This window comes from Drosophila mojavensis, unplaced genomic scaffold, assembly GCF_018153725.1.
Source record: "Drosophila mojavensis isolate 15081-1352.22 unplaced genomic scaffold, ASM1815372v1 contig_36, whole genome shotgun sequence".
Lineage (NCBI taxonomy): Eukaryota > Metazoa > Arthropoda > Insecta > Diptera > Drosophilidae > Drosophila > Drosophila mojavensis.
Genome location: NW_025318858.1, coordinates 20,304,048 through 20,316,014, shown reverse-complemented (window position 1 = coordinate 20,316,014; position 11,967 = coordinate 20,304,048). Strand labels below are relative to the sequence as shown.

The following is an 11,967-nucleotide window of genomic DNA, read 5'->3' as shown; positions in this document are numbered from 1 at the left end:
ATATTTTTCTTATGCATTCGACTTCTGCTTTGTTACGAAACAAAATATTTTTATTTCAATTTTAAATTGGAAATTTAATTTTGCAAAAAATATATATCTATGAAATTCAACACATTTTAAAGTTAATTAAAAAAACTTCAACCAAAAATATTAGAAAATAGAGCAAATTGGTTGTCTGTACAAAGCCAAAAGGCCAACTTCAATTTAGGCAAAAAATATTGATATCAGCTAGTTAACAATTAGTGTGCAAGTAATTGGCAGTTAAACTTGAAGTAAACGGTATCAATTTATGATTAGCCAGAATATGAATATTTCAATGAATTCCTGTGTCATTTATAATCGTTTCCAATTAAGCCACATATCAAAACTTATATTATTTATGAGCACTTCAAAGACGCTCAAAGTGTATTTACTCGATTTATATTCTCTTTATCAGCGCCATGGACCATGCCTGAGCTCACTTTTCGCTATTTGGCAGCTGCTCGGAGCACTTTGACTGCGGCTATGTCAATAAATGAGCGTTGAGCTATTTACAAAGCATTAAATTGTAATTTTTTTTAATTACACACAAAAGATTTAATGGCTGCTGCGGTAATAATATACAACAGACGTTGCCGGCGAGAGTAGCCAACGGACAGACACACACCCGCCCATATTACTGGCAACTGATTAAAAAGCATAGCGCGGAAAAGTATGCAACGCTTAATTACATAAACGGCAGCGCCTGAAGCTGCATGAGGAACCGAACATGAAGCACGGCAGTAGCCAGCCAACGGTCTGGTTAAGTTTATCCCAGATATGGCGGCACACTCGCCACACCCAATATAAAGACAGACAGAGAGAGCTAGTGAGAAAGAAGACAAGAGCAAGAGCAAGAGCAAGTCAGATATCTGCGCTCAAGCTGGCGTGCAAAATCGAGATAATAAGAAAATGAAGAGATTTATATTGTTTTTTTTTTTTTTTTTTTTTTTTTTTTTGTGTCTACGCGCCAAGTGACCAATTAAAGTGAACAACTAAAAGTCTTCGAGTCACTCGCTCACTGGCCACCCGTCCCACTGTCAAGCCAGCGGCATGTACCGCAAAATGTCTTCGTTTTTCCCGCTGAGATTCAGCTGACAGCATGGCCCAGCATGTCCTTGCTCCTGTCTGTTTGCTTAGCTATAAAATTATTCTCAGATTTCTAATGATGCTCGGCAACGTGGCCATGGTTATGTGGCCTGCGCGCTCTGGAAGAGCAAACTAAATTAGTGCCGCGAGCCTCTCCAGCAACAGTCAACAGTTGCCCCAGAGTCGTAAATATAAGTTGGCCCGAACTAATATGCCAGTGCGTTTATGTGGCCCACAAATCTTGAGCAAAGTAAACGCGCGCCCTTCACATTGGAAATGGAAAATGCCAGCTACCGCTTCGGAACTCGTGCCTCTACACCTTTGACTGTGAGCTGCTGTGACTTCAGAATGCAATTGTTATATGCCCTATAAAAGAGAATAAGAATTGGGCGAGCTGATAATATATAAAGTTTTTTAATTCAATTAAGAATAATAAAAAAAAAATAAATAAAAATAAAAGAAAGAAATACGTAAATTTTGAATCGAACTGATTTGATTAAAAATTTCTTAGCTCATCTAAGTATTATTTATAATGATATTATATTATTCTTTTAAGGACATATATATATCTATTCTCTAAGACAAAGATTATCAATTTTTTCTCATATATCTAGGTTCATTAATCACTTTACATTAAAGTAATTTAATAATTTAAAATAAAATTATTCGTTTAACTATTCTTAAAATTAAAATTGTTGTCATTTATTATTTATTACTTCTTGCTTTGCTTTTCTTTACTTAATTTTGTTTTAGATTCTACATTTTTCAAAATTTTTACTTTAAAAATATTTTTTGAACAACCAAAGTTCTTTCGCGTGGTATTTTTTAGTCCATACCTCTTCTTTAATTCACTTTTGCCTTTCTTGTTTTATCGTATGTTTGCTGTTTGTTGCCAACACACTAATTACCGCAATTAATTATGCTGCCTGCTGAACAAGTTCTCTACATCTTTCTGTCTCTCTCTTTCTCTCTCTCTCACTCTCCTCATTTTCTCCCTGCATTGAGACCAGAACTTTTAGCTGCTATTTTTGTTGGGTTGGCTTAAATTTTGACTGAAGGTTGGGCCTAAGCTCATAGTATTTCGGGCTTGTGTGTGTGTGTATGCGTGTGCATCAGTAAGCTTATGTGTGTGTGTTTCAACATTCCTTGTTGCACAATTTAAGAAGCCTTTATTCAAAGACTTTTTGATCATGGAATGCACTTGTGTAGGTTGTTCAAAGTGCATTTGATATAGTGGAGTAAGTGGAGAAAACTTTTAAGAACTTTAGTTTCCATGAATATTTGTGTAAATAATGAACGATGCGTTAGCGTATACTGCATACGTGTGTGTATATCAATATGTATGTATGACTCTATACATCAAGAAACTCTTGAAGTCGATTTAGCCCTGTCCGTCAGTCAGTCAGTCCTTTTGTCCGTCCGTCCGAGCCCTCAAGGTCATTGACCCCTCAAGGTTATTAACCCTTCAACGTTACTGACCCTTGAAGGTCACTGCCCCTCTCTGAAATTTTGCATGCATACTGTGAATGTGAAAATGGAGGGCAATATTCAATACGAGCCTAATTTGACTGAAGATTTAAATGGATATATATATATAATGGATACGAAGATTTTGTAATTTATAGATTTCGGATACCACGGCCCCTTTGCCACCAATTCAAAAAAAAAAAAAAAAAACTTTTTTCAAGTACTAGAGACTTGTGCTTTGGAATATACACACATTTAAAAAAAATGTTCTTAGTTTTCAAGTTATTAATTAATACCCGATAATTTGGATTTTTCCCCATAGTGCACTGCAGCGCAGCCCAAGCGTATGTGTATGAATGTGTGCATAAAAGAAGTGCAGAATGATTCGAGCATCAGCTTAGAGGGTTCAGGGTATTTCCTAGTCGAGCAGTCTCGACTAGATCCTTCTTACTTGTTCTTTAAAGCTTTTTAATCATACCAACACTTTACCGTTTTTCGCAGTTGCAGTGAACTGCAAATCCAAGCCAAAAATGAAAAGTCAGTTGCAAATAAATTGATATCAGCTTGTTGCCCAAAATTTAAAATGCTATGTGATAGGCACACACACATGTGCATGTTGACTATCGCCGAACCGTATAAACAAAGAGAGGAAAAAAAACAGCGCTGACACAAAAATAGCATTGGCTTAATAAACTCGAACAAGAACTGAAATGACAGCTGCAGTTTCCAGTGTTGGCGAGAGAGACTTTAGTCGGGCAAGCCAAAAAGAAAAACAACACAAAAACAAAAAACAAAAAAACAAAGGCAATAGCAAAGAGTGATGTGAGAGGCAGTGATAGACTCGAAAATATGCTATAAGAGGATATACAGAAATAATTAGATGGATAGAGAGGCTGTGAGGCTATTCGTCTCATTAATAGGAAAATATAGGATAATAAAGGCTGAGAAGCAAGAGGTATATATTTTTTTTGATTAGCATATTTGCGCAGAAATTTTAAATAATTTATTAATATTTGTTATTCAATCATAGAAGCCTCATAAGCCTCCTAGATAAATACGCAATCAGCTTTCCAGCTTGCATTACACCCCTTGTAAACGAAACAAAATTTACAGGATGTGTAACAAAAGCAAACGCCATCGATTTAGGCTAAAAGCGTGCAGCTTCGCTAACGCCATTTAGCCGAAAAAAAAAAAAAACCAAATTGAAGAAGAGTCAGAGTTTTATTCTCGTATAGCAACTCGTTTGGCCTTTAAGGGATTTTTAGCGTTTGTTTAAATGAGAGTTGCAAATGCGGCCCAGATGGCTTGGCACTGACATGGGCTCATTATATGTACGCTTTGCCTTTGACAGCTGAATGTGGACTGCGGATGGTTGATTGTTGATTGTTGAGCGATGTCCGCCCGGTTTAGCAAATGGCTGCCACATTTTGTGGCACGAACGCAATAGCAGGCCAATGCAAAACAATTACACAAATGTCAGCCAGGAGCTGCTGCTCCTGCTCCTGCTGCTCCTCTTCTGCTTCTGCTCCTGCTGCGCCTTCTGCTGGTACTTCTGCTGCCGCAGATGTCCAGCTGGTAATAGCAAATGCTAATGCCTAATGCTTGATGCTACTATGACGCACAAATAGAAATGTGTACAGCGAAAAATAGTATTTAACGCGCGGTTTGGCAATAAATGTCAGTCGGGGCCAAGGCCCGCAATATGCCGGCTGCCATTGTCATTTTTCGCATTCTCATTCGCGTCCGCATCCGCATCCGCATCCGCAGGTCCCATCCACATTTGCGCTATTTGCCATTCATCTGATTTATGTGGCTGTCAACGCGACCCCAGGAGTTTACCATCAGTCGATGCTAGTTACAGAACCAGAACCCACTGCAGTGCCACCCGCTCTCCCTGTCCCTCTCTATCTCTCTCTTTCTCTTTCTCTCTACCGTCTGGCCGCAGTTGACACATGCATACGGCAAACGTGGCTGATTGACAAACCTCTATTTGCCAAAATGAACCGCTTGACATGCGGTTTGACGGCTCTCCTGGCCACAGCGGTTGCCTCGGCTCTGGACCACTGCACCAGCTGCTGCTGCTGGCTAAAAATTGTATTTGTGCCAGGCGCAAACAATATGCTTTGATTGCAATTCCAAAGCTTTGTATCGCCCACATACGCATCAAGAGTCAAGAGTCCCAAAAATCCGTTTTCATAGCAAATAAGATAGTCAACAGCATAATTTCTGCCTGTATTAATATTTGATTTTGTCCGGCTTTGAATGGTATGAGAGATGAAGAAAAAATGCTTCGTATTAGGTTTTAATGATTATGCTATTGGCTTAATTATCATAAGATAAGCTGATTAAGAATTATTCCTAGATGAAGTGAAATGCTGATTTATTTCAACAAAATATATAAATTTGTAAAAAAATAAAAAATTAGAAAATTAAGATTTATGAATATAAATCATCTTAGTTAATCATACAAAACCATCCCCTAGTAATCTCTACTATCCACACAGAGAAAACGAAATGCTGATTAAAACCTAATATTATCTGAGTCATTTTATTTCATTTGAAAGTCATTTACATAAGTGAAACACATTAAAATTTGGTAATTTCCAAAGTTTGTGACAGATCGAGCAGCTAGCGAGCCATTAAAATTAAATTTGCTTTGCAGTTATGGGTAAATCGTCGTCATCGCATTCAGAGTGGGAGGAATAGTCCAGCTGGGAGGTGATGTGAATGTTGCGCACGGGATACTTGGTCTCCGTGTCCGTTAGCACCATGGAGCTACTGTAGGTGTTGATTTTGCGAATCACATCGGACACGCTTATCCTGGGCTTCCGTTTCTTCAGTCTGGATTTCCGTCTTGAGGTCGTTGAGTTAACTGAGAATGTCCTGGTTACGCACCGGCCGGACTTCGTGACATTGTTGATGGAAAATTTCGAATCGAATCGCACTTCTGGCTGAAATTCATCATCGTCTTCCGTTTGCAGCTCGGACGCTTCAGTCTCAATTGGACAGTAATCCAAGTCATTGGAGCCTTGGGCATCAGTTTGATAGTAATCCGAATCGTACAGCTCACTCTGTACCTCCTCTTCGAACGTTTGCCGTTGGGCATAACCGCCTAATGCATTGCCGCCGGTCAGACGTTGTTCATGCACGAACTCAAAGTTGATGCCGCCAAAGACAGAACCATTGGTATTGATGGTATTGCGCACATCAATCACACAGAACGTGAGTATTTCCTGGAACAGGCCCAGGCTGTTGGCCTCCTTGATGCCATCATCGGTGACCAGCAGGCAGCCCAGCACAGTGCCGCTGGCAATGTCCCGCACGTTCACATGGTAAATATTGTCCGCCCGCAGCAAAATAGTCAGAGTAATATCCTCGAAGCACCGCTTGCCCATTATCTTGAACAGTGAGAACTGCATCGTGTTGATAATAGGCAGATCTTTGTTCTTGCAGAACTCACACAAGCTCGAGGCCTTGCGCTCAAGCGGGATGTCACCTTTGTTCGTTGTTGTATTCTTCTTTTGACCACTGTCAGCAGGGCTGGGCTTGGGCTCCTTGGGTGGCTCCTTGGGTGGCTCCTTGGGTGGCTCCTTGTGTGGCTCCTTGGGTGGCTCTTTAGGTGGTTCCTTAAGCAGTGTTTCCCTGGCAGTCTCCAAGCATTTGTACTTATCGGATAGACCCTTAACACACTCGCAGAGCTGTTTCAACTGATCGTTCATTATGTTCAATTTCTGCTTTTGGTCGATTTCCTCTTCGATCTGCTTTTCCAATTTCTTCTTCAGCGCGCATAATTCCTGAGTAATTTCTGGTATCTTCTCGCATTCGGCACATTTCATCTTATCTGTTTCCGTTTGCTTCGATTGATACCTGACGCTCTTTGCGGATTCCTTGGGCTTTGTGCTTGGAATGGGATTTGAAGTCGGACTCGGAGTTCGATTTGGATTTGAGATTGGCTCCGCATTATCGCGTGGTAAGCTTCTTGTTGAGGGACATCTGGGTATTTCTTTTGGCGCAACTTCGGGAGCTTTCGGGCATTCCTGTGGCATCTTCTTGGGGACCTCCTTCTCTCTGAATAGACAGCACTTGAAACGCGTCTTGGAACTGGATCCTTTTTCGATAGACCGCTTTGAGGGCACAACAATCACCGGCAGCTTGCACTTGCATATGTATTTGTTTTTCTCTTTGGGTTTCTGCCGGTTTTTCTCCTTGTCTGAGTCGTCTTTTTCTTTTCTTACCAACTCCTTCTCATTGGCTAGCCTCTCCGGGCAGGTGGGGTGTGGTGGAGCATTGCATGGACAGTTATCGGGCTTCGCTCCGCACGTGGGTACGGGTATTGGCATAAACGACATAGGCGAGGAATCATTAAATCCAGTTAAGCGTCCACCACTCAAACGGTCACGGATCCTAGATTTTTTCAGCGATTCATCTAACGCCAAGGCTAAGCAATTTAGCCGTTCCGCGCGAATCTTTGCTCTCAGGTATCTTTCATAAACACGAGCAGCATCTGCAAGATTATAAATCCCAATCGAATTTTATTAATTTTTGTATTAAATACTTACCCATTATCTAACTTAACTCTAAATTTATTTCTATACCAAATAATTTGAACTCCGACTACTCTCATCTGTCCCAGTTTCTAAACTGAGTCCATTTGACATCTTGACACCTGCTTTGTAGCAAAATTATAATAAATGATTTGATTCCCATTGCCTGCTGGCCCCAAGCCTTAAGCCCAATCCATTTGCTCTTCAAATATTTCCCAACAGCTACTCAAGCCTTTGCCAATTTATGTTTCTGACTGGGGTTGACAGCTACCTTTTGCTTCAAAGCCTGCATTCCCAAGTAGATTTAAATTGACAGCAAGTCCGAAATTTCGACGGCAATAAGCAAACCATTTTGTCTACAAACTGACTTCAAAAGCCAAGCAAAATAATGTTTAACTGGCAATAGTATAATTAATTTCCATTGGCTTGGTATAAGAATAGAAATTATATTTATCCATACCAGATCTATTTTGTATAACATTTGATGCAAGTGCACACCTGTCTAACAGGTAATTATACGAATGTAAGGCAAGGTAGGAACTGAACTTATTAACACGGGTAACTATTTGTGCTTAGAAGTACTTCATCATCATAGGCATTAGGTAACACAAGAAAGAGATGAACAACGATAATAATTCCAGTCTAACTGACTGAATCTTACAATTTGTACATTTCAATCTTAAGTTAAATATATTTTCAGCTTTGGCACACCCATTAAAAGATTTTATAGACGAAAACACATGTGCAAATAAATATTATATTTAGTTTTATTTATCTTTTGCTCAGTTGGCACACAAAACCACAAAACATTTAAACATTGGCAACATTTTTACTTGAGATACATACATATATTTGTTGTTGATTTATTAAATCCAATTTCTGTTTGCACTAGTTCTATTTTTTTTTTCCTATTTGTATTTGTATTTTCATGTTTGCTCTTTTACTTTGCTTCAATGGACAGTTTTTGTATGTTTATTAAACTTTTAGTTTTATTTACGTCTGACTCAGTTTGGATTTCATGCTTATATTGTTTTCGTTAAGCTCAATATTCTTATATTCATTAAAATATGATTTGTAAGAGGATTAAGAAAAGGATTAGACTGTAAATGTGTAGATTGTATTGTTTGGATTTCCGCTAGATATGATAGGTAAATGCAAGAATTTTTTACACAGATTAAGTCGAGTCTGCGAAAGGGTTCAAGAGATTTGTAAGAGATTTTTGTTTGCCTCATTTTCCTTATAGTTTCACTTATAGACATGAATCAAACTTTAAGCGAATATTTATATTAGTTTTGCAGTTTATACTTTAAGTTCAAGTTTTTCTATTTCTTTAAAATCTAAGCACTAAGCGCCCATCTAAGAGTTATTTTTACTCCTGTTTTGAAATCTTTTGTTATACATTTTAGCTAAATTGCTGGGCTTGCAGATGAACCGAACGAAACTCTGTATTAACTTAAGCTTAAGAGTGGTTATATTAACAACTTAGACGATTAATTAGTAGACGTTACATAACACGAGCAGCAATCGGGCAGCAGTCACTAAGGAGGTTAACGTGGCGACGCCTTAAAGCTAGACAAAGCACATGGAATTTAGTTTATGGGTATGGGGAGGGTCACAGCTTTGCAAGCACTCAGTGCCGCAGCCGCAGCAGTTGGTGCAGCAGCAAAACATACAGCAGCGGATTGGAGTTTGGCAACAATGAGCCGGACGAGACGCGCGGCTCCAGCGACAGAGTCTTGCACTTCTCCACTTTGCTATAGTCACTGAAGCCGGCTAGATTACGCGAGGCAGCGCGTATCAGATAGACGGTATCCGGCTCGAGGTTCGTTATGAGAAAATTGGCACCTGGGCGGACACAAAAAAAGAAATGAGAATGAGAATGAGAATGAGTCAGCGCGTGAAATGGCGAAAATGCTGCAGTTGAATAATGGCAGCGCGCAGATGCAGCTGGCACTCACCCTCCTCGTAGGGGAAATCCTTGCGCTTGGCATTTGTCCATTTGCCCGCATCGGCTTTGAATTCCATCTCTGTCATGTACTCGATGCGGAAGCCATTCACGTCCATTGGTCCGAGCTGATCCTTATCCCTCGGTGCGCTCAAATCAACATCAAAAGTGTTCGAGTTGTAGCCGCGCAGCTGGAAGACGGACGGCGGCGGCGGCTTCTCGCCCTCCTCGAGTCGTGTGATGCGCTCGATGCTGCCCAAATGATTGTGGGCGAGGCAGCGATAGTTGTCAAATACCTTTGCATCCAGCACACGGATAGTCAGACGCGACCAATGGCTATCCGACTCGATGGTGTAGAGCTTCTCGTTGCTCTCCAGGCGCTTCTGTTTGCGGTACCAGCTGAACGTGGCCGGCGGCTCCGCCTGCGCCTCGCACAAGATGCTCGCCGTGCCATTGATGTACGCGTACTGCAGCCCAACATGTGGCTTCTGCGTCCAATGCGGCTTATCTAGATGGATGACATTAGAGTTTCAATCAAGTTTTAATTCGAATTCGTTAGGCAATTTCAATTCGGCTGCTGCCCTCAGCTGGCGCGCAAAAGTATGCTACGAATTGTGCAACAACTCATGCGCTTTGGGCATAAATCAAATATGGCCGCCAAGTAAAGTCATTAGCAACATGTGTGCCACGCCCCCGCCCCCGCCCACACGTTATTGAAAGCATAAAACATATGCGAACGAAGCGTATGTAATTTTAAAATATTCTCGTGCTCCAAAAACTATTTGCCGCTAAGCGCGCTGCATACTAAAACGCACACAAATTCTAGAGGCGCTCGTAAAACTGCTCAAGTAATTTCCCTGCCATTCAATACAAAGGCACAGTGGTTCGATGTAGGCGAAAATGTGAAATACAGAATTAATTTAAATTTACATAATGCAGAAATATTCGAAAGTATAACCAAATCTGCAGTTGTGATTTTTTTTTTAAATTATAATAAAACTACTTTAATGACAATAATTTAATCTGAATATTTTTTTTAAATTTGTAAACAAAAATATATGTTTAATTTTAGAAATAATTAAATCAACTAAATCAAAGAGAATTATATTATTTATAGAAGATTAAGAGCTCAGAGGATATATGAAAAGTTAAACTCCTTAAAATGAAAAAGTTTATGTTTTTTCAGTATTTTTTAATTTTAAAATCAATAGTTTTATCTGTTAATATATTTCAATAAATTAATTTATAATATAATTTAATTTTCAAAACAAATACTATTATTATTGTAGTTATATGAATAGAAGTTGCTAATAAAGCAAAGCTTCGATCCAGTACTTATTCTAGTTATTGGTTTGAACCCACATTAATTTTCTTACAGATATAGCCAGCTACTGACGTACTACTATTCAAATGAGCATTTAGCATCTAGATAAGTTTACTTCTGCGAATTTCTCATAGCTAAATTAGTTAAATGAAAATGTTTTTTTTTTTTCCTCCAAATTTTTTCCAATAATTCCTGTTTAATAATAGTTTATTTCTATTAAAATTATTATTTACAAAAACTTCATTTGATATCTCTATAATCTCTATATTCTATATATGTATATTATATATATTTTTATTCTATATTTTTTCTATCAAACCAATACACTTTATAATATATTTTTACTTTTTTACCACCGCGCATTAGGTTGCACAAGTTAAAAAAAAACAAATGCAACATATAATTGACTTTTCTTGATTTTTTATCACACAAATGAAATCAAAATGTACATGTTTTCTTCTTCTTTTTTCCATAAATTTCCCAACAGCATAAAGCTATTATATCGTCATATTTTCTCTTGCTTTCTTTTTCCTATAATTTTCCCAACTTTTTGGCCAGTGTGCATTATTATGTTGTATGAGTTGAAAAAAATCATAAATCACACTCACGTTCGATTTTCATCAAAACTGTGCGCTCCTGCATATCGGAAGCAATCGAATTCACTTGGTATGCCCGGCACGTGTACTCGCCGGTGTCACTCTGTGTTACCTTGTTGATGAGCAAACCATCCGCCAGGATGCGGAATTTCGGGGCGTTTGCTGTCGAAAATGAGAGCGAAACATGATAAACGGGTGCAGCAAGAAAACAAAAATACAGAAAATATCGAAAGCATAGAAGGAGAGAGAGGGATAGAAAGACTGGGGGATAAAAGAGTTGAAAGCTCATTACAGAGCTCTGTCCGACTCCCGACTCACCGTCCACAGTAATGGGCTGTCCATTGAAATGCCAGGTGACATTCGGTTGCGGCTCGCCCTTCACCTCGCACAATATTGTCGCATTTTGACCTTCTTTCACAGTTTTAACTGTATCCTTTTCGGTAAATGTAATTTTCTCTGCAAATTTTTTTTTTTTTTTTTTTTTTTGGTGGTCAACGGAAAAATACAATGAAAAATTAATGAATGTGGTTGTTGGCTTGTCATTGCCATTGCGATTCCCATTTCGATCTGTGTACTTACGATATACAATCAAATCGAACGATTTACTATGCAGCCCTCCCTCAGCAGCTTCGCATGTCCAATTGCCCTTGTCCGCCAGAGCGATGTGTGCAAAAACGATTTTCAATTGCTCTGTGTGGGAAGTTAAATGAGAAAAAAAAGAAAAGATTGAATAAAATCAACATTAAATGAATGTAAGCAGCGCTGGGCAGCTTACTACGCGAGAGTTTTTATGTATTGTATATATATATATATATATATATATAGAAGATAGGAGGACATTATAGAGCAAACTAAGTAAAAGTGTCAAGCCTATATTTAAGGTTTTTTTTCGTGAGTCCAGCTAACTTCATATATAACAACTTTTTTGCTGGATATATTTTCATTAAATTTGTCTCTGTTTTATATTTGCATCCTACTAAATTT

General features: G+C 38.8%; 2 protein-coding genes across 4 annotated transcripts in view; both read right to left on the bottom strand.

The window, feature by feature from the left end:
• Positions 1–5,095: 5,095 nt before the first annotated feature.
• On the bottom strand, positions 5,096–7,258 carry LOC6577414. 3 transcript variants are annotated; one of them, XM_015165655.3, is made up of 2 exons: positions 7,151–7,258; positions 5,096–7,078 (listed from the first exon to the last, which is right to left on the bottom strand). In XM_015165655.3, the coding sequence occupies exon 2, from the start codon at positions 6,921–6,923 to the stop codon at positions 5,220–5,222; it is 1,704 nt and encodes a 567-aa protein (XP_015021141.1). In that variant the 5' UTR covers positions 6,924–7,078; positions 7,151–7,258; the 3' UTR covers positions 5,096–5,219. The 3 variants fall into 3 exon arrangements, with proteins under 3 accessions (XP_015021141.1, XP_002003381.1, XP_032585079.1); XM_002003345.4 differs by having other exon boundaries at positions 7,134–7,243; XM_032729188.2 differs by having other exon boundaries at positions 5,096–7,056; positions 7,134–7,236.
• Positions 7,259–7,867: 609 nt separating this feature from the next.
• The window catches only part of LOC6577412 (neural cell adhesion molecule 2), a 91,269-nt gene continuing 87,169 nt past the window's right edge, over positions 7,868–11,967 (bottom strand). The window contains exons 3-7 of the mRNA XM_002003343.4: positions 11,563–11,673; positions 11,302–11,439; positions 10,996–11,145; positions 9,077–9,571; positions 7,868–8,963 (exon numbers count right to left, since the gene is read on the bottom strand). Of these exons, the coding sequence (XP_002003379.1) occupies positions 8,749–8,963; positions 9,077–9,571; positions 10,996–11,145; positions 11,302–11,439; positions 11,563–11,673 (1,109 nt within the window). The 3' untranslated portion in view covers positions 7,868–8,748. The remainder of the gene's footprint in view (positions 8,964–9,076; positions 9,572–10,995; positions 11,146–11,301; positions 11,440–11,562; positions 11,674–11,967) is intronic.

What these genes read in the sequence shown, in the direction of transcription:
- LOC6577414 (XM_032729188.2), bottom strand. Translation starts at nt 7,198, where the DNA reads ATGAGAGTAGTCGGAGTTCAAATTATTTGGTATAGAAATAAATTTAGA. An exon ending in AGAGTTAAGTTAGATAATGG is followed by an intron (nt 7,057 to 7,133) that starts GTAAGTATTTAA and finishes TGTTTATGAAAG; the next exon opens with ATACCTGAGAGCAAAGATTC.